General features: G+C 39.1%; 1 protein-coding gene across 10 annotated transcripts in view; it reads right to left on the minus strand.

Moving 5' to 3' along the window:
* Positions 1 to 4,673: 4,673 nt before the first annotated feature.
* Positions 4,674 to 22,209, minus strand: part of dennd1a (DENN/MADD domain containing 1A) — a 54,655-nt gene continuing 37,119 nt past the window's right edge. For 4 of the 10 annotated variants that reach the window (XM_026297327.2, XM_026297329.1, XM_026297324.1 and 1 more), the window contains 13 exons: positions 21,577 to 21,622; positions 21,293 to 21,394; positions 21,048 to 21,173; positions 20,759 to 20,860; positions 19,052 to 19,139; positions 18,776 to 18,816; positions 17,790 to 17,861; positions 17,634 to 17,690; positions 17,204 to 17,356; positions 14,336 to 14,400; positions 10,348 to 10,485; positions 8,230 to 8,476; positions 4,674 to 7,855 (listed from right to left, as the gene is read on the minus strand). In XM_026297327.2, coding sequence (XP_026153112.1) covers positions 6,803 to 7,855; positions 8,230 to 8,476; positions 10,348 to 10,485; positions 14,336 to 14,400; positions 17,204 to 17,356; positions 17,634 to 17,690; positions 17,790 to 17,861; positions 18,776 to 18,816; positions 19,052 to 19,139; positions 20,759 to 20,860; positions 21,048 to 21,173; positions 21,293 to 21,394; positions 21,577 to 21,622 — 2,290 coding nt within the window. In that variant the 3' untranslated portion in view covers positions 4,674 to 6,802. Of the gene's footprint in view, positions 7,856 to 8,229; positions 8,477 to 10,310; positions 10,486 to 13,922; positions 13,997 to 14,335; positions 14,401 to 17,203; positions 17,357 to 17,633; positions 17,691 to 17,789; positions 17,862 to 18,775; positions 18,817 to 19,051; positions 19,140 to 20,758; positions 20,861 to 21,047; positions 21,174 to 21,292; positions 21,395 to 21,576; positions 21,623 to 22,209 lie in introns of those variants that run through there. The other 6 variants (XM_026297328.1, XM_026297326.1, XM_026297330.1 and 3 more) reach the window with 6 other exon arrangements.

Genomic DNA, 22,209 nt, shown 5'->3' on the forward strand with positions numbered 1-22,209 from the left:
GAGCTAGCAGGATCTGACTCGTATCCACGACAGACACCTTGACCTAATGAGATAATTGTCTTCACCTGTCCTCTGTTCTTTTTCCATCTGATAAATAGGGACTGTCGGCTCCAGGAAAACCACCAGGTTGTTTGTTGCTATTACCGGACCTCACCGCATGCCTTTTGAACGCCTACCTTGTCTTCCCCTGACCTGAAACTGCCACGCCGCTCATGATCAGGAAAGTGATGCTCTACCTTGTCTTCAGCTGACCTGGAATTACCACGCTGCTCATGATCAGGAAAGTGATGTTCTACCTTGTCTTCACCTGACCTGGAATTACCACGTCACTCACGATCAGGAAGGTGATTCTTTTTGTTTATTCCCTGGTGTTTTTCTGCCTTTGTCGCCTGTGGCTCTTGAGTCCGAAGACACTGATTATCCAGAAAATAAAAGGCTGATTTTTTTTTTTTTTTTTTTTACTTGAGAGACTTGGTCCTGACCTTGGACAAATACTGTTGGACTTCTTTTGGTCATTCGTTCTAGTTTTGTTTATGGACTTTAAAGAAAAAGAAGAAGAGAAAGGACCACCAGCTCCACCTCCTGGTCATGCCCTTGCATTGCTCTGTTTCAAATAAAGTATAACTTCAAACTATTGTCTGCCGGTGTGAATGAACTGTGCTTCCTATCCTGTACCTGGAATCATGACACTTTTTTGATTTTGCCAGGTACAAAAAAAGAAAAAACCCACCAGAACAGTCATCTAATATAGTAAGCATAAAGTAAGCATAAATTAGCATTTAACCTACAAACTTAAGTCACAATCAACTTAAAAGGCATTTAGGCTCCTACACTTATTTTTGATAACTAATGTTCTATTTTGCTTAATGACTTATGGATAATACTGAGGGGCGAAGAATCTACCCACTTTTACTACAATAAGGTGAATCTAGAGTATATCACCTTATTCTAGCTGAGATGAAGACGTCTCTCCATGGATGCTGAGCTGGTCCTAAACTAAAGGCTAGGAAATGGAGATACAAACCTTTCCTACCATCCATTATCATGGGGAATATCACAGGGAACAGAATTGATGAGCTGGAGACACTGGTTAAGACCCAGAGAGCATTTCGTGTGTGTGACCTGATGTGTTTTACCTGGTTGAATCAAAACATTGAAGACTCGTGTGGATCTGCCTGACTTCACCCTGGTACATGCAGACAGAGATGCTGAGGCAAGTGGCCAGACAAAAGGTGCAGGACTGATTTTATTTGTAAACAAGAGATGGTGGAACCCTGGTCATATTACTGTCGAGGAAAGATATAGTGTCAGGACACTGAGCTTTTGGCAGTTTGTCTCAGACCTTATTATGTTCCCAGGGAGTTCAGTCATCTCATCGCCATACTTGTTTACAATGCTAATAATGCTAATGTTCCATGTGAAGTCATCCATGAGACTGTTGCCAGGATACAAACTCAACATTCTGAGGCCTCATTATAATATTAACTCATAATATTAACTGTCAAACCAGAGAAGGGGAAAACACTTGATCTTCTGTATGCAAACGCCAAGGAGGCTTATACTTCTACTGCCTTACCATCACTCAGCAGGTCAGATCACAACCTAGTCTTACATAACACACAATAACAAAACCTGGATCACTAGTGACATCAAGACAACCCTTAATCAGAAGAAGGAACCATTTAAAACTGGAGATAAAGAAAGACTCAAGCAGGTCCAACATGAGCTGAGGAGGAGATCAAAACAGGCTAAGGAGGACTACAAAAACAATAAAAATCTACAACACAACATCAGAGAGATGTGGAGGAGAATTAACAACTTCACTGGCTACAAAAAAAGTACAGCCAGGCACCAGTGGGTGATGTGGACAGAGCCAATGACCTCAACAAGTTCTTCAACAGGTTTGACACTGCGGCCCCAGCCTGTCTAGCCATAGCCCGATTCTTCTTCAACGCCTCCTCCTCGTACTCCACCTGTGTGCATCTCCACCACTGCAGCTATACCCCCTCCTTCACCTGGGCAGGCTCCACCATCTGTCACATTAACAGGGGTGAGGCTACAGCTATAAAGACTGTGCTGTGGGAACGCAGCTGGCCCAGATGGTGTATGCCCAATGCTGCTTAATGACACCAGGCTGGTGGCTCTTACATCCCATATTATGAAGGTCCTGGAGAGGATGATTCTGCACCTGCTAACACTTGAGGTTAAACTTACAATAGATCCTTTGCATCTCTAACATCTGTGGTGTGGACATTGAGGTGGCCTACAAATATCTGGGTGTGCACATGGACAATAGGTTGGACTGGTCCCTGAACACAGACATTCTATATAAAAAAGAGACAACTTTTCCTCCTAAGGCGGCTTAGGTCCTTTGACATCTGCAGGAAGATGCTGCACGTTTTACCACACTATTGTAGCAAGTGTGCTGTTTTATGCTGCAGTCTGCTGGGGAGGAACCCTGATTTGGTTTTTTTGACATGCCCACTGAGAGCCGATTGATGGCCGTTACAATCATCTTTTTGGCAGTGTGAGAATTCATACACTTTCCTGCATTTGACTTCTCCTACGACAACGTCAAACCAAGAACCAATAGGAGCAATTAGTTAGTGTACTGTTATTGCCATGTGAGTGAGTGAATAAACCTATTTACATATGTAATAACAAATTCATCTCTAAAAATAACAAACCATTCCTATGGGGCCAATTTTGATGCCATTTGTAAAAAAAAAAAATTAAAGTAAAGTTAACTTAAAGTTTATTTATTAAGGGGCAGGATGTTTCAACTACAAACAAAATTACCTTAAGTTCGCTCGGCAGAATTGGAAGTCTATAACATCCTCTTTTTTTCCAGCCATAACTTGCCCCATACACATCATCTTGTTTTATTATCAAGCCATGTCATGAACAAATTCATACCATTTAGAAATGCGAGTCTAAACGAGCCAGGGATTAATGTCGTAACACTTCGAGTCTTCTTGTGTGTCTGTTTTTGACATCTTGACTGTTGTAGAGTCTCACATGACGACTGAGATCCTACAGTGTGACATGGGGATCATGTTCATACAGTCTGACAAGCAACAATTGCGAAGGACTATTGAAAATCGAGGATGATTTCATTTTTTTGTTCTTCATATTTTCAGATCATTCTGTGAGATTCCACAGATAATTACTTACCCAGCGTTTTTTTTAGGTTGTATAGATGGCTGCATATGAGATGATATTAAGGAGAATATAGCAGAGATTTTAAGTCAAAATGCTCACATTGTAATGATCTGCATCTTGGCTTCCAGGTTAATGCCTGTATTTTGGAGGACCAACAGGATCCACTTTCTCTCGACCGTTTGTGCCTTGAATTAATTCCCTGATTGTTTTCACCTGTGTCTGCTTTGGTTTACAGATAAGTAGTGCGCCCCTGCAACAGACCAACTGCCAGGTTGGTCTGTTGCAGATCCTGTGTAAAGACCAATGTTACTCGGATCTTTTCAGTTCCCACTGACCCCGATCAGGAGATAAGACTTTTTGGAACTAAGGATGAAACTCACCATGATTTGCAGATAAGTGCTAGGGACTTGCTCCTTTTTGTTTTCGGAAAACTGATTGTCTAATTTTTGCCCAAGAGGACTTTGCCTAGGGAAAAGACTATGTTTGAAGGTTCCTCTGAAATTTACTCAAGACTCAGACGAGCACGAAACCCGCGGAGGGGTTTCTTTTGACTTTTTGTTTTTTGCACGATCACTTTTGAGTCTCCCGACTATTAAGGAACTGTTTCTCTCTAGATAAATCCGCCCGTTGCGTTTTACCCGACACAGCTCTCCTGGCTCGGAGTGACAAGAAGAAACTGAAACCTGATTCCTCTGACCAAGGAGAACAGTTCCGCCAGATCCTGCTCTGGGGGCACGCCCCGGTTTGTCATCTCTGCCATCAGTAACTACCATCGCGATATTACCGTGCCTGGCCTTCACCGTAACCACATCTGCAATCTTCCACCATATGGTTCTCCTCCCCCACTGACTGGTCCTCATCTGATCATCATTCCCCTCTGAACTTATTGAAAAAAGAGAATAAATCTGGCTTTTTGACTCTCCACTCTGGGATCTTAGGTCTTTCAATATATGATGCATCAAGAAAGTTCAGGTTGTGAGAAACAATATAAAATGTTGGCATTCATATGTGATCTGTATCTGCAGTACAATCTGCCAGACCAATTTTGGAGTTGGTAAGGTTCGCACTGGATGTCTGTGCACGCTAGCCATATTAACTCCAGCATCTGATGTTTGAGTCTTTCCACTGTTTGACCTTTTTTAGAGAATCAACTGGAACTGTCATCTTTACATTATCACATCCATATTAACCACTGGATGTCAGTAAATTTAACCTGGCATTAAACATTTTACCATGCCAAAAATAACATTGTGGTTTTAGGAGCAGTTAGCAAAAAGTGCTAAGCTAGGCTAATCAAGTTCAACAGGTGAAATCTATACTAGTCCTTTCATCTGGAAAGATGAAGTCAGTGTCTATAAAATGATATGAACTGTGAATCATGCAAGTTCATTTGAGCATAAGAATCCACAGAATCAGAGATCATTATTTTCCTAAGGATTGGACAGTTGTCTGGTCCAAAAAGATTAACATTTTTCTTACAAACCAGACAAAATGGAGCACAGTCTTGTGAATTTTAATATTTCCATACTCATTTTAATATTTATTTTGTACAAGAGAACATTCTAATGTGATGGTGGTACTAAAAGGTCAGGAGTCACCAAAAACATAAGTTTCATCCTCTGAGAATGGCATACTACTAATCATAAACGACAATATTTTTAATGTATAACGTAATGGACCAAAAGGAAGTTGAAATGACTAATGACAGCATAGGTCTATACAAGCCAAAATAATCTGATACCCTCCTTTAGGGGACCATGCATATTCAGTGTCATAAAAATAGAAACTCAATACAAAATGTCTTGTTCTAGCTCAAAATGGACATTGATGTTTCGGAAAAAAATGTCCTCTGAAGTGTCAGTTGTGGAACATTAAATGAAGTGAAACTGAAGCTGACATGTTATGATGAAATATTTGCATTTTAACCAAGTGCAGTAGGATACTAGTCACCACAGTGATTAGAACTGAACAGCACTTGGAACCAATTAGGATTTGTTGGCATTCACCACACAGACACCCCAATGTTGCCTGAAAAGCAGTAAAGGCTGATTGTATGACTGCCACACAAAACAGCCAAAATTAACACTGGAAACAAATCTGTAAGCCTGTAGCTCATTAGTCATAACTATTACCAAACACAAAGTTAATACTTGACAAGGCAAAAAAACAACTGAAAATAATTAGTGCATATATTGGCAGCAGAATAAGTGACAGGTGATCCTTTAAAACAACATTGTACAGTGTTGCAAAGCCCCCATATACTTAAATTTAGACAGAAATGTATAAAATCTTTTTTTAGGGACTTTGCAGTATATGTAGACTTGCAGGTTTTCTTAAAATTATTCTTAATAAAAAAACAGTAGGAGGCAACACATTTCACAGGCCAGTGAGAGAAGATGGGATTCATTGACAGCAAAAAAAAACAAACCAAAAAAAACAAACAAACAAACAAAAACAAAAAAAAACCCAAAACACTGCCATGAGGCTACCAAAAATAACAGGTGAATTAACAGGCATGACTGAGATGCACCACACTTTGTAGCTACATTACCATAATACCATTAGGGCTGTTAGTCAGCTGTAACAGATTAGCTACTAGTAATGTAAGCTAAATGTAGAAATTTATATTATTAAGACTGTTTTGAGCGTGACATAAATCATCTTTCTGAAAATACTATGTGCTATTTTCAGTCACATATCTATACTGACCTATACTGAGCATTACATTAAAGTGGTGGCATTACAGGGTGGTGTGCAAAGAATTATGTAAACTATTTGTAAGCGAGTGGCTGTGAACTGTTGGCATCTGAACATATTAAAGCAAGGTCAGCTTTATATGTAATTCCATGATAGAATGGCAGGAAAATTCAGACAATTCTTAGATAAAGCTGAGTCCAAGTGTTGTAGGCTGAAGGGACAGTCCACAGAGCTGATAGCAGAGTGGGGGAGGCTCTTACCACATGACCATTCCTACCAACTGGGCAAGTTCCTGTTGCAGTTAATGACGCATCATCTCTGATTTTTTGCACAACTGTAGTCCACGCACAATACACAAAGCAGAAGAAATTTGTATCTTTGCAGTTGAGAACAAAAGTCAAAAATCACAAATCTGACATGGCAGTAAAGGTGTTGATCATACATCAACACCACTTACAGACTCTGTTTTGGTAAGTTTTAAATCTTGATACATCAGTCCTAGTTGATTTGCTAACACCTGTGTTTACTAGTGGTAATGGCAAGTATGTTTTATAGGGCCAGTGTTCTGCATGAGTTAGACCCTGAATCAACTACAACAAATATTGTCTTTTTACATCATGTTCAGTTCATGCATAGCTTCATGTGAATTCCAATTGTGCGTAGACAAATTCTGCAAAATTCTGCAAAAGACAGGCAGACTCTCCTAACACCAATGAAAATTTGATACGGAGAGAGGTAATCACAGACTGCAAATACATTCAATGGCTATTGCTCACAAATGACATTATGATACAATGAAAATTTTAAGAATTTAACTTTGCTAGTGTTTGCTTGTGAGTTGTGCAAGCTGAAAAGAATATATTTGAGCTTATGTGCCAGTAACTGCAACAGGTCTTAATACTCTAGTGACAAAAAGGGGCACCTCTGTGCATATTCACAGGTTTTAGTCAAATGTTTCCCACCTCATCCGAAGGTTCTCCACTTTCTTTTTTTGGGGTGCATCTGGCTTGGCCATAGTCAGTAGGTCCCCAAAAGGATCCTGATTCTTCTGGCTGTCTCCCTCAGCACAAAGTGGCTTTGCCAATGTGTTCATGGTTGTAGTGGGGACAGACATGGAGTCTACCAGGCTGGCAATGGCATGACTGCTGGCAGAAGAAGGAGGCAGGGAGGTGACTAAGGAGGGGAAGGTGGACTGTAAAAGCCCACAGCTGGGTGGCAGAGTTGAACTGCCAGGTGAATGTTGTCTGTAGAGCCCAGGTAAAGTAGAAAATGACTTTGGCTGGGGTTGACTGTGTAAGTAAGAGCCTGGTGGAAGCCTGTATTCTGCACTGAATGGATTCCCACTTAAATTTGGTGAGTAATGCACTTGAGAGGAGGTGTGCTGGAGAGACTGAGCAAAAGGGTTAAGAGATATGTGTGGATGCACTGGGTAATGAGGCAAACCTGGCATGTATGACCTGGCTGGTAGTGTCGGCTTGCAGGAAAAGGATGGCCTACCAGTTCCTACCCCATGAGTTACTGAAGTGGAACTGGTGTGTGCTGAGCTGTTAAGGGGGTCTAGAAGGCTTATCAGATCTATACTGTCTTCTGCAGCGTTGGTGGACTTCAGCAGGTCTCCGTCTGTAGTCATGCTCAGTGCTTGCCTAAACTCTTGTCCACCTGATGTAGTCCTTCCTTCACCAGTTCCTGCTGGTTTAGTGCGCAACTGAGCTACAGGGGGTACAAGAACAGTACCAAGATCAGGGGTCTTTCTTCCTTGGGGACGTGGAATGGTGATACTTCCAGGGGTGGAAGGATCCAAAGGGTTGGGGGCTGGGCTAGAGCTTTCACGGCTTGGTGAATGGGTTTCAGTTTGCACAGGAATGTGGACAGATGATGGTTTATCGCAGTTAGGAGGCATGCAAACAGGTAAGGCTGTTTCATCCTGTCCTATACTCCAGGAGAGTTTGAGACCTGGAAGTGTGCTTGAGTGTTCACCAACACTCAGACCCATCTGTTGAAAACACAAGAAAAACAATTCAGACTTCAATTGGAAATGTATGAAAAGTAAAATAAAACAAGAAAAGAAAGCATCTAAGTGGTTTACTAATGTGGGAAAAAACAGACAAGGAGTTCTTTCAGATCACAAGCGTATGTGCAGAGCCAAACAACCAACCCCAATACTTGTTTTGGGCAAAGTTAAGTTTTAGATTAAATTTTAAGTAGTGCCTAGCAGTCCTTAGGAATCACCCTTTGTGGAGTTCATGTACATTTGAACATTTGACATTTTAATTAAAGTGAAAACTCTGGACCAAATCCAAAATCTGGAACCAATGGTGTGTTTTAGGCAGGAAGTATAAAATTTGGCTGAAGACTATTTGGAACTCTGACCTGGTAAGTAAACCTGGCTTGTAGTTCCTCAGAATCTTTGGGAGTCCTCAGGTCCTCTAGACTTTTAGCCAAGGTAAAAGGTTGGCTGTCAGGCTCCTCCTGGCAGCCAAAGATATCGCCAAGCAGGTTGATATTGGAGAACTTCTCATTGACTGGGCTGGGAGGAGCAGTGTGACTCTCTGCCCCCAAACTTGGATCATCCCCTTCTATCAACTCAACTTCCTTCAAGGAGCGGTATGGCTGTGGCCTGCAGGAACAGTGTTTGACTTATTGTTACTTATTCCTGTCACTCACTAAAGGTCTTCATGGGTCAAAACTAGAGGTCTACAAACTGATTAACTGGGTCAAATTTAGCCATTTTAATATAATCAGCATCTGCTGATAGGTAAGCAAATTAAGCTGATTAACAAGCAGGTCCAAACAGATAACAAATACAGTTAGTGACTGTTCTGACAGTAAACATTGGGTGAAATTGGTCGTTATTATTATTATTAACATTAGCTGACTTAGTTGCAGGTAATGTTCTAAGTGATGCACTTTATTATTTAGTTTAAGTGGAGGTGATTTAGCAATAAGATGCAGTATTATTCTTTCTCATTAACAAATGAAACAAAACTAAGTTTTATGTTTACATTAAACATTAGGTTAACTTCACTCCACACGGCTAATTTGCATACATCAACATAAGCACATGGCTACTTAGAAAACCACTGCTAAGTCACATACCGTTTTCCTATTGAGTTACGCATTCGTTATGCAATTAGAGTATTGTTAAGGATGTCACGATACGATACGTACCTTCATACAATGTGGTACGGTATGATATGATACAATACAATATGATACAATACAATTTGATATGATACCAATATATAATGCCATATATTGCAATACTCAACATGATTTTAGAAATAGTGCTGAAAATATAACTTGCTGTGTGCCACTTAGGTCATCTAATACAGACAGGCACATCTCAATATATTGGTAACCAAGTGTCTGTAATCTTTTGTGCACCAGCTGAGGTAGATGTTAGCTTGTAGGTGGTGTTTGCCTTGGCTCCACAGGTTCTGTGGAAACTGCTAACTTTTTAGTGTGGTGTCTTTGTAGATGAACCTGCAAAAAATTGCCAAAGATCTGCTTTTAAAGACAAAGGTGCTGCTAAAATCTTCAACATTTCACTCATTCACTTTTGGTCTGAAAAGACAAAGATGCACGTTGTACAAAAAGGACTGGCCCCATCTACCGCAGGAAGCTACAGCGGCCCCTTGTGGCTGGGGGGAGTATCGATATTAGGGGCTGGAATATCGATATTGTATTGTTTTAAAAATGATTGTTATATATATCTAAATATCCATTTTTTGCAGAGCCTTGGTGTATTTATAGCGCATTTATGGACATTTATTTATAGCACATTTATGTTCAATGAATTACGCAAAATGTCAATGACTGGAAAGCTGTTCTTCCATATTTGTTTTTCAAAAAAAAAACAAAAAACAAAAAAACAAAAAACAACCAGGTTTAGGTAAGTGCATTGCACATAGCAACTGAATTTTCAATTAGAATAATTTTATAAATCAATATGGATTCATTTATACCTATTACTAGATTACAGATTCTGTGATTTGACATTAAGTTAGGGTTAGGGTTGACAGCAAAAAGAGGGAGAGAGGAGGATAGAGAGGGAGAGAAGGGGAAAGAGCAAGATGGAGTTAGCAGAAAGAGCACTGGGCATGAGGCACTGTGTAAATGTCACATTTTGCTTAGGAGTACTCCTAAAAGTCTGATACTAGAATTGTCCCCGATTTTCCCTGAGTTTTAGACAGAAAATGCAAATATTCAAGCACAAGAAAATTGGCCCAACATATTGGACAAACAAACAAACAAACAAACAAAAAAAAGGCATCACAAATTGGCCATTGGCTGCGCTGACTTCTAAAAACTGACAAGCATCAGACATAAACCATTGGTCTACATCTAGTCAAAAAACTACTGAACCTCTACCTTCATTGCTAACACACCAAAACAAACAATAGAAAGAAAAGTGACATAAAAGGATTTAAGAGTGCAGAGATATGAAATACTTAATCTGGGGGAAAAGCCAATCAGAGAGATGCGTACAGAGGTGACCAATCAAAAGGGACGGAGAAGAGAAAGTTTTCAGGAAACCCAGAGATGGATTCACTGTCGTACTGTAGTTCGTCTCCTGAAGAATCTTCAGAGAGAAAGACTGTGTAGTGACGAGTAGGACGGACAGAACTAGAGTGAAAAGGAAGACAACAGGTCACTGACAGCTAATTACAGATGTTATTTCAGTCCTTTAAAAAGGAACAGTAAAGAAGAACATTAAGAAAAGAAAGGGTGAAGATGAGTAGTTTTACAGTATTATTTACATATGGTTATTGCGTTCTAAAAAGTGTCTCCTGGATGTCTGCAGAGTTGTCATCTGTCATGTGCAGTTTACTGCATGTTTAATACCCTGAACCTTGTCATTATTGCATTTAGATGTGGACATTTGCTCTGACGGCAATGGAGACAGTTTGTTAATCTGTTCACTGTAGCAAACAGGACACATGAGTTGTTACTGCTGTTGTTGATGCTTTCAGAAAAATACATTTCTCGGTTTCTACGCAGTTTCATTGAACACACACACATCTGCTTATAAATGTCATAATGAACTTGGAGCTTTGATTTACACCATCTTCGTTCGGCCTTCCGGCACTCCCTTTTCTGTGCCCTGACCGAGTCATCATTTCTCCACAGCGCCTTTTGCCTGTTCCTGATCACTTTAACAGGAGCAATCACATCTATGACATTTAGAACACTTATGTACAGTATATGAAGTATATGAATTCAACAAATCTTCAACGTGAGGAAAAGAGGCATTTTCAAACCTAACCATCTCCAAAACAGTGTCCTAGTGTTGTCATTTATGTGTCTTTTCTGAACAGATGTAGGTCCATTTGCATCTTTGGGAATTATGGACATATCAAAAAGACAAAAATGAAAAGATGAAGCAACAGCAATTACAGTGACATCTGAAATGTTAACATTCTTAGTGAAGACAAGGTCCAGAGTGTGACCTGTGGTATGGGTCGGCTCACTAACATGCTGACTAAGGCCGTAGGTTTCAAGAACAGCAAAAAGTTCTTTGGAATATCTGTGACAGGCATTATCCAGGTGTACATTAAATTAAATATCTCAGAAAAATCCTCAATAACATCAGGGTGGCTTGTAAATGATTATGTAGAGTATAGGGGGAGTTCATTTTAGCTCCATTTTAAAAGATACATACTCAAATGATGAAAACTCCTTAAATGACAGCCTGGGGGTAACCATATTATCCCTAAAAAAGGCACAGATGCCACCACCCTTTTTGTTTTCTCGTGTTTCGGATAAAAATTTGAAATTAGGTGGGGTGGAACTGCACTTCCTGTCTTCCTAACCATGTTTCTGTCAAAAATATAAAATCAAGATTATAAGAGGAAATAAAATTATTGATTAAAAATTATTTATTACATAAAGATCTGACATTGAGGGAGGGCCGCCTCTTCAGGTTGAGACAGCTCGGTTCGTACAGTGTCTGCAGTGACATGCTGTGCATGTTCTACCACACTTTCATGGTAAGTACACTGGTTCTATGCTGCTGTCTGTTGGGCGAGTGGCATTATGGACAGGAACTAAAGGCGCGTGGACAAACTGATTAAAAAAAGGCCAGTTCTGTGCTAGGCAGGGGCTGGACTCTTCGTGGTGGAGCAGCAGATGTGGAGGAAGCTGCTTTCAATATTGAACAATAATAAACACCCCCTACATGATATACTAACTGAACAGAGTAGCAGCTGCAGTGGGAGGCTCATCTCACTGAGCTGCAGAACTGAGAGGTTGAGGAGATCCTTCGTCCCCACAGCCATTAGACTTTTTAATAGTAATTGTTGTTATGTTATTTGTGTTATGTTATTAACTGAGTGTCTTTATCTGTTAATTATATTTCATATTTTATATTTTAGAGTGAAATTTCTGTTAAAGTTAATATAAGAGTGCAGAACAATCTGAATTTCCCCCATGGGGGGATGAATAAAGTATCTATCTATCTACCTATCTACTTATCTATCTATCTATCTATCGAGCACTGCAAGTTTGAAATCTGTTTGAGTAGGACCTGAAACTATCTGTCTGCAAGGGATTTGAATCAGATTTCTCTGATTGGACAGTCCAACTGTCACTCTTTTAGCCACTCTGCGACTTTTGACTAGAGCTATAGCACTAGGGGAGAGTGCTTTCTGCCTGAGCCTCAGGTCCATAAGTGGTTTATTATAGCTATAAGTCCTGGAGTAGCAGAGGCCCTGGGTGTCGTAGTCGCTGATAGCAGAATTAATGCTAGTCAGGGTCTTTGGTCTGGAAGCAGGCTAGGGGGGGAAATTTTAGTTGATTGAGGGACAGTGGTCGTGCTCCTGGTCACCCATGGGGATGTTTGATGGCATTGATAATACCTGTGAGTTTCAACAAGTTAGGGGTGAGAGGCACCATTTAATTAATTAAGTAATTAAGAAGTGTATTACAAAATCATTGGGTAAAAATGAAAAGGAATAAAAGCAAAGTAAAACTGGCAGAAGCAGGAGCAAGCAGAAAAGCAGCTGCACTCTTCAGAAGAAGAATGTAAGAACGACCTGTAGTTCACAGTTCCCTTCCTCAGTCCCTAGAACAGTTTGAAAGTGTCTATGTCTGTGGGGGAGACCATGCTTTTACTCTTTTTACTTCTAAAACTAAAAGGTATTTTATTAAATTGGGCCTTTGGAGATTGATTTTATGTTGTAATGTCAGCTTCCCTCTCATATTATGAAGCATTTTCTATGCAACTTTGTTGTTTCAGAAGCACTATATAAACAAACTTTAACAGTTAATAGTGTTTAGTAACCATCTTCATTGTGTGTTCATCTTCTTTCAACTGGAACAATTCAATTCAATTCCAATTAAATTCATTTGTATAACAATCAGTAAAAAAAAAAAAGATCTCAAATTACACAGAACCTAACAAATCCCTTATGAGCAGCACTTGGCAACTGTGGAGAGGAAAATCTACTTTAAATAGAAGAAACCTCAAGTAGGACTAGGCTCAGTTTGGGCAGCCATCTGCCTCAACCAGTAAAGTGAGAAAAAAGCATCAGTCTAATATAAACTCTTCTTAAAAGTACTGTAAAAACAAATGCTTTTAGGTTTGGTCCTCTGTTAGAAATCTAACAATAATAGTTAATCCTTAATAAATCCAGCTTACTTATTTATACAAAGCCATTAAACTAAAGCATTTTATGGACTTAAGAGAAACTATGTAGCAGCACAAAGTACTAATAGTCAGGAAATAAGTAATGTTCAAAATAAGGTAGTTAATGCCTGCTCAAAAGTCTAGATGTCACTCGCTAATTTGCATGTCAATAACTTAATAACTCAACTACTGTGTTAATGAAATTTTTAAAAAACTGAGGTTCTTAACTAGCTTTATCATTAAGTTTAATTACTTTTCAGGCTATATCAATATGTCTCTAAATCTATTTCACATTTTAAAGGCTTTCTATGTTGAGGTATTATGAACAGAGAATCCAAAAAGTGAAATGTCATTTGAATTTATCTTTAACAAAAAAAATGGAAATAGTCATTTGTAAGTACAAACAATGGTCATTAGTGATCAGTTGTTTATCCACATTTTTTCTGGCTGCTAATTGGCTGTTACTTAGTTGACGTGGTGCTGCCCACACACTGATCCAGGAGCCACAGCCTAATGAGAGAGAAATATTAGCAAATTAACTCAAGGAATGGACATCATGTCTGTCCAAAAAGTCTCTAGTGTTTAAAGAGGCCTGACAAATTGCCAAATCTAGTTGACAATAATAAAGAAAATGAAGCGAAATATTATTACCGCCAACTTAACACTATTTTTTTTCTCTTAGTTGACCTTTAGGTAAACCCCTTTGTTTAAATTATTGACATCCACTTTTCTCTCTCATCAAACTGAAGCAGTTTGTTTGATTATTTGAACAGTTATTCATGATTATATCCACTATCCATGATTATCATGGACTGTGGTATATACTGCATATGATAGAGGTAGGCTTACTGGTCAACGCTGCTTTCCAGACTCACATTGCTGCTTGGTCGCTTCAACAACATAGGTGGCCGTGCCTGCAGAAGTGAATAATAAATATGAAAAAACAGAAAATCAAACTTTTTAAGTCGTACGTCTTTACTAGGTAGAGTGGTTCTAATCATTACTATAGTAGTGGAATTGGGCTATTTTCTGTATAACAGCACTACCTCAGTACAACACAATGAATGGTCTCAAATGTATTAAGGGAAGAAATTCCATCAGATAACGTTTGTCAAGGCACAACTTAACTAATACAGGTAACTATTTCATGAAGATGGCTAAGATATTGCCAATAACCTGAAAATCAGTCATCTAGGCAAAACTGAAAAATCTAACATGTAAAGTGCTTTATGTTTCATTTACTTACTACATAATTCCATCTAGAATTTTTTTTGCTTTGAATCCTCAGCATAAATCTACAAATCACTGAATATTAATGCAATAAATAAATAAAAATAATAAAAAAAACCAAATGATTCTATTAAAACTGAAATATCCCACTTAAATAAGTATTGAGACCCTTTACTCAGTTGATGCACCTTTGGCAGCCATTACAGCCTCAAAGTGTTTTTAGGTATGACACAACAAGGTTTGTACACCTGGATTGGGGGATTTTATATTATTCTTCTTTGCAAATCCTCTCAGTCAGTCATCAGTCAGGTTGGATGGGGACCGTTGGTGGACAGCCATTTTCAGGTCTCTCCAGAGATGTTCAACAGGATTCAAGTCAGGGGTCTGGCTGGGCCACTCTAGGACATTCACATAGTTGTCCCTAAGCTACTCCTGCGTTGTCTTGGCTGTGTGCTTAGGGCTTTTGTCATGTTGGAAGGTGAACCTTTGGCCCAGTCTGAGGTCCTGAGAGCTGGGGAACAGGTTTACATTGAGCATATCAACATACTTTGCTCCAGAGGATCTCAGGAGTTAATCAGAGTGACCATCAGGTTCTTGGTCCCTTACTAAGGCCCTTCTCCCACGACTGCTCAGTTTGTCTGGGTGACCATCTCTTTGAAGAGTCTTGGTTGTGCCGAACTTTTTCCATTTGAGTATTATAGAGGCCAATGTGCTCCTGGGAACAGTCAGTGCAACAGACATTTATTTGTAGCCTTCCCCAGCTCTGTGCCTATCAACAATCCTGTCTCTGAGCTCTGCAGCCAGTTGCTTTGACCTCATTGTTTGGTTTTTGCTCTGATATGCATTGCCAGCTGTGTGGCCTTTTATAGAGAGGTTAGTGACTTTCCAAATCATGTACAATCACAGGTCATCACCACCACCACAGGTGGACTCCAATCAAGGTGTGGAAACATCTCAGCAAAGATCAAGGGAAATGGAGGCATGTGAGCTCATTTCCATGTGTTGTTAAATATTTATGCAAATGTGATATTTCAGTTTTTTCTTTTTAATAAATTTATAAACATCCCTAAAATCCTGTGTTCACTTAATGTGTAGTGTAGATTCATGAGAAAAAAATGCAACATATCAAAATTGAAAAATAAAGTTAGAAACTGCACATCAAAATTAAGAAATTAGAAATGATTCTTTCTGTATCAGAAACCCAAGACTACAAAAATCCAATAACCATGGGAATCTGAAACAATCAGAAACCTCTTCAGCAGAGCCTGAACCAATCAGCCACTACACTCACAACCAGAAAGTATATACAGTGGTCCTGATTTCTTATTTTTTTTCATGTTTGTCACATGTTAATGTTTCAGATCATCAAACAAATTTAAATATTAGTCAAAGATAACACAAGTAAACACATCATGCAGTTTTTAAATGAAGGTTTTTATTATTAAGGGAAAACAAAATCCAAAACTACATGGCGCTCTCACTGTGGTTCACTGCAGTCCCACAGCTTTAGAAATGGCCTTATAACCTTATCCAGACTGATAGACCTCACTTGTTTTTGAATTTCTTTGGATCTCGACATGATGTCTAGCTTTTGAGGATCTTTTGGTCTACTTCACTTTGTCAGGCAGGTCCTATTTAAGTGATTTCTTGATTGTGAACAGGTGTGGCAGTAATCAGGCCTGGGTGTGGCTGGGGGGGGGGCAAACACTTTTTCACACAGGGCCATGTAGTTTTGGATTTTGTTCTCCCTTAATAATAAAAACATTCATTTAAAAACTGCATGATGTGTTTAAGTGTGTTATCTTTGACTAATATTTAAATTAGTTTGATGATCTGAAACAAAGTGTGACAAACATGCAAAAAAATAAGAAATCAGGAAGGGGGCCAACACTTTTTCACACCACTGTATGTAAAATTCCTGCAGAAAGTTCCTGTCCATGGTATTGTCACGTTGTTTTCCATTTTGTTTTCACCTTTTTCATGTTTTCGTAATTTAATTCCTTTTTGTCTTAATCATGTGCTTGCATCACTACAATAAGAATATGCCTAAGCTCAATGTTATTTTTTATTTTTAACTCCACTTCGGAAGAATGACATCATAAGCAGCAAATTCAAAAACCAGCCAGCAAGGCTAGGACTGCTGAACTATGGCCAGGAATGGAGAGAAGATGGACTTAAGAGAGAGTGAGCAATCAACTCTGGCTACAGAGGATCCTTCCCTGGTTCTGAGGCTACAGTATTTCAGAACTGCTCTGCTTTGAGGCCCTGAACAAACTCCTAAGCAGATTATCCCCACCCGGCCACATGAAACTCCAGCGTGTCCAGCTAACAGCTAAAAGCAACAGTAAGTAGTCTTATCCTGTGGCTAAGGATGTATCTCAAGCTGTAATCTACTTTAAAGTTCATAACATCTAGAACTTAGAAGTTATTATTGTCCAAATAGCATTCTTTATGCTCAACCTCTTAGTCCCATCTCATTTTCTGTACCTGTCCAAAGTGCACAGTGATTGGCCTATGGTCATCCCAAGTTCGCAATGGTGCTGCCCTCATGACTGCACCAGTAGAGGTGGTAAATTCTGCTGTGCTGTCGTCGTCGATGACTGCTGACACTCCTGTGGAGAAACCATTTTCTGCCTGCTCCTGCAGAAGAGGGACACACGGAGGTACAGGGTAACATGGGTAAAAGGAGTGATAGTGCTGACAAGGGTGGGGGAGGGGGGCTGCATGCTGTGGCTGGGGGGAGGGGGTGAGGTTCAGTTAAAGAAATTAAACTTAGATTAAATGAATCTTAAATCAGAGTTGTATTTAAGGTATTTTTATGAGGGAGGAACCAAGAACTGTCAGCACCTTTGCTGGTGTCACACCAGTGTAGTAGTGTTTACAACAGAAACAAATATTATTCAGAACGCAGAGCTACCTTCTGCTTTAGTCGGCTCTTGACTTCCTTGATACGCATTTTTGCATGGTCCTTAGCCTGAAAAGAAAACATATACAGAGCCAGATCATTGCGACTTTCATTTCTAATGAATGATGAACTTTCTAGCTTCTAAGGTTCAATCCAAGATGTGCTTACAAACTTGTAAACCGTCTTCATGGCCGGGTTTGCCTTGGTCTTCACTGTGTTGAAGATAGCCCCACCCCCTTTCTGTATTAAAAAAAAAAAAAAAAAAAATTACAAAAATCAGCTACTTTTGAGAGGAAAGCACTCTGTATAATGTTCTATGTAGCTGAATACAGAATCTGCTCTCAAAACAAATGGACATATCGTGCAAAAGAATGAGTAAAGGTAGTTTAAACACCTCCCACATAAAAAAAAACACTGTCATATGTGACATACTGTACTCTATAGCCATCAGGTGTGCAAAGCTTGTAGAAAGTCACCCAAGAACACCCCAAGATGTAATTACTGTCAAAAAGGGCTTCTACAAAGTTAAGGATTCAGCAGAATACATAAAATAAAATAAAAAGCTTCTGTTTTAAAGTTTTCATTTTGTCATAATGATGATAACGTAGTGTACACTGCAAGCAAAATGCCAAAATTAAATTGTAATTCAATAAAAGTGAACAAGGCCACTGTAGATATACCTAACAAATTGGCCAGGCTGCCTAAGTATCAGTATGTTTATATCTAAACACTTTGTTTAACATTCCTTCTGTAATGAATTCACCAATGTTCACTTTGACAGCAAAAATTTAGAAGCATTCACTGACTATTTTTCACTATTAAATCAAGAAAACAACTGTCAGTGTAATAACTGTACACAAGATGGCAAAACATACCTTCAGAATGCCCATAACCATATTAAAAATGCAGTACAAAAATGAGACTAAAATATCAATAAAATCTGACTAAAACTGAATTAAAATTAAAACTAATATACATCAAAAAGACCAAGCTCCAAAATTAACACTGGCATTCCCATCCACTGCAAGCTGGTTCGTAGTTTCTGGAACAAGTGTTGCATGGATAGACAGACAGTGGTATGCACTGATCGCTATTCCCTGTTGTTTTTCAAATCATGCACTATTGTGCTGGTTAAATCATTCAAACTAGCTCACCTTCACAGTGAACAGCCACTGGTGGTAAGTCTTGTCACTGCCTGTAGGGTAGAGTCACATCAACAAAAGGTCAACAACATGAAGTAGCGCACAAGCCAGGAGGTTCAAGGAAGTCTTGAGTCTGATATACAGTAAAGCCATTCCACTGTATTAGCAGTGTCCAGAAACAAATGAAAAAATGGCATGCCACACCTGCATCATCTGTTAGTTTTTGTGCCAGACAAACACAAAATCATTTATCATGTCTCAAGAAACAACATATCACTACCAACTCACCTGCATATTCACCCATGTTGATTTCTTCCTCAAAGATGTCACTGAAACCTTCTCCTGAGTTCAACAGGTCTAAACGGCCATCAATGAACTACAGAGAGAACCACAAAGTGTAATAGGAGTAAGACAAAAGGTGAAAAAAAGATGTGTGCTTGTGTGGGCATGTACTGTTTACTTTGTGAGGACAAATTTCATTTTAAACCATTGTACACAGGGCAATTCCATACTGTGAGGACAGTTTAGTTTAGACAGTTTGCAATTTTAATGGCATTTTTGAAGGTTAAGACTAGATTTTCGAGGATTGTGTTAGGGTAATTGCTGAGATAAAGCAGTTGGTTATAATGTTAACCAGGGTTAAGCTGACGATAAATTGCATATTAGCTACCTTGCTTGTTTTAGTTTCTTTTGGAGTGTTCTAAAAATTTCTTCAGAAATTAGTCCTATGATCAGAGGTTTAATTGAGACGTTTGAGGAGAGTTAGGTCTTGTCTGGTGAATAATTAATGGCGTTGATGATGTGCGTAGTTCTTGTCAGTGTGGAAGCATGTGTATTGATCACGCTGCAGTTTGAAGAAAAGCATTTATTGTACATTTAACATTTTTTTTGTTCTGCGTGAGACATTGTTAATCCTCTGGGGTCTAAGGAGGTTTTAGCGCCCTAGACAAATTTTGACGTGCCCTGACTTTTGTGCTTTTTTCAATTGCTTTTATACATATTAATGGATAAAGTCTGATAACACTGTGTGCTGATAATCAGCACAAACTGGGCTACAATAATATGTGAGCAGCAGGTTTATGCATGATTGTGTTTGTGAGAAAACAGCATGATTAGTGAAAAACTACAATTTTTAAGTCACTGAAAACAATACATTGATTTAAATTTTCTAAGACACTTTTGTAACAAGGGCATATGCAAGAAGGCGTGCCTGATCATGAATAATCATGTGATTCACCTGAGAAGACAAAGACCCGCATAATGAGCTGCATAGTGAGCCTTTCAGTCAGGAATGTGGCTGAGGGGTAATTACTGAATTACATCTGAGTAACGTTAGTCCTCTGACGAGAAAAGTAAACTATTGGTCCCTGTCCAGAACCATCCAAAATGCTTCTTCACAGACGTAACGTGCCATCATCCGCGCAGAAAAAGTAAATTCTATGATGAAGCTTGACGTTTTATGCCATTTCTCGGGGGCGTGTACATAATTACGTGGCTCACCTCAGATTATTTCCATATGAACAGTGTGCTCAGTGCGAGGCAGGATCACATTTGTTATGAGGTGAGACAGGAGAAACAGCACTGCTCCTTACTTTCATATGGATTTCATAAAAAGAGAGTATTTGTTTTCGACTTGAACTGTTTCATTTAAAAGATATTTCAAGCTTTCTATGCAGATATTTCTCATGTTTTTGAGGCAAGTATTCACTGAGATTCTGGTTGTTTTATTTACGTGCCTGTGAAGAGAGGTGACAGAGAGCGCACTCGTTTCGGCCTTATTAGGAGAAGATGCCACAAAATGCACCAGTGCGTTCATAAACCCCAGAGGGTTAAGAAGCACATGCTTCAAGCCAAAAGTGTGAAACCTGCCAGTGTTGCGTAGTTGCTGTCGAAGCACATGTTGGTAAAAAGCCCCTAAGAGGCTATGGAATGCATTGTGTTAAAGAAGGTTTTTAAAAGTATAGAAAGTCTTCTGTTGAGTGTGTGTGTGTGTACCTGTTTGAAGAGCTGCAACTGTATAGCATTTTGGAGGAAATGTCTCATGGCACTAGAACGATGGTTCACAAATGTTTCTTCATTAAACGTTATGGGTTCTCCCTAAAAATGCAAAAATAAATAAATAAATAAACATTGCCATAGTACATTTTAGATTCAGTGCCCTGGCCTTCGACTTTGATTTAATATTTAAGGATATGGACATGCCCATGTTACTACCACAGAAGCATCAATGTAAACTATCGCTTTCTTATATCCTTCATATCTGTGGCCTAGAGCATGTACTGACCGACTCAATCTGCAGAGCATTTCTGTAGCTGCCAAACAGAGCCACCTGACTCTTGAGGAAGGCTCGAGCCACACCATCACCTGTTGTTGTTGAAACCTTCTTCAAACGGCTTTTTAAAGATGCAATCTGTGGGACAGTAGGTGGAAGACATGAGAGCACAGTTTTACCTGAGAATGCTTATATCCATGTTAAAACAACATACAATTTTTCTTAAACACATTGTGTACTGTACAGTACTTCCTCACCACATCATTGGGCAGGCTTTGGAGGTCATCATAGGGGGTTTCTAGTGTGTTTGTGTCTACATTAAGCATCACTACATCATCCAGAGCCATCCCTCGAACTTTCTACAAAAAGGAAGAACACCGCATAAAAACAGTCAAGTGAAGATGCAAAGTCCCTTTACATGTATGGATTAATATGAATGTAACTTCAAGCCATGTTAGTACATGAAACAGCATAAAAAAGCTCAATATAATTCTGTGTTGTAAATCTTGAACAACAGGATTATAATGTGTTGTTAGACTACCTCCATCAGGCTGGAATGTACTCCAATGAGGTAGGGCATTGGGGCACTGAAAAACAAGAGCAGGATTCACAGTTAGGACATTTTTGTCTCAGACAATAGCTAGTTTATAGAATTTAAACAAAGCAGCATAAACTGTTTGATTAAGCACACCAAGCTTTGCCTGGCAAATATTAAATTCTGTATTGTTTAAATGTTGCCTCAGCTCTCCTGCATCTGTCTGATCTTAAACACAATACAGATGAACATGAAGTGATGCTGTTCAGTATTGTGGTGAGGTGCTACTTCTGGTCATGAGTTGTTCCTTTTTTCTCCACTTCTTCTTCTTCTTCTTTATAACACTTTGATAGAGTTTTTTTTGTTTCTTAAGAGTTTTATTCAGCAACTCTCATGCTGTTTTTGGATGTTTTTTTCTGAACTACTGCATGGCCATTATATTTTTGAGGGTTACTTGCATCATGTGCTGATTCGTTTTAGTCATTGAGGCTCCTCTTGATTGTTTTTTTTGCCTGTATCATGGAGAACATTCTTGACTTGCTGTGCAGTCATGCTTTTCCACTCTTCAACAACACTTTGAAATCATCTAGTTTTCCTCTGATCAACTACTTTTTAAGAATCTACCATTCTTGCAGCCCA

The sequence above is a fragment of the Mastacembelus armatus genome, chromosome 12, assembly GCF_900324485.2.
Source record: "Mastacembelus armatus chromosome 12, fMasArm1.2, whole genome shotgun sequence".
Taxonomy (NCBI): Eukaryota; Metazoa; Chordata; class Actinopteri; order Synbranchiformes; family Mastacembelidae; genus Mastacembelus; species Mastacembelus armatus.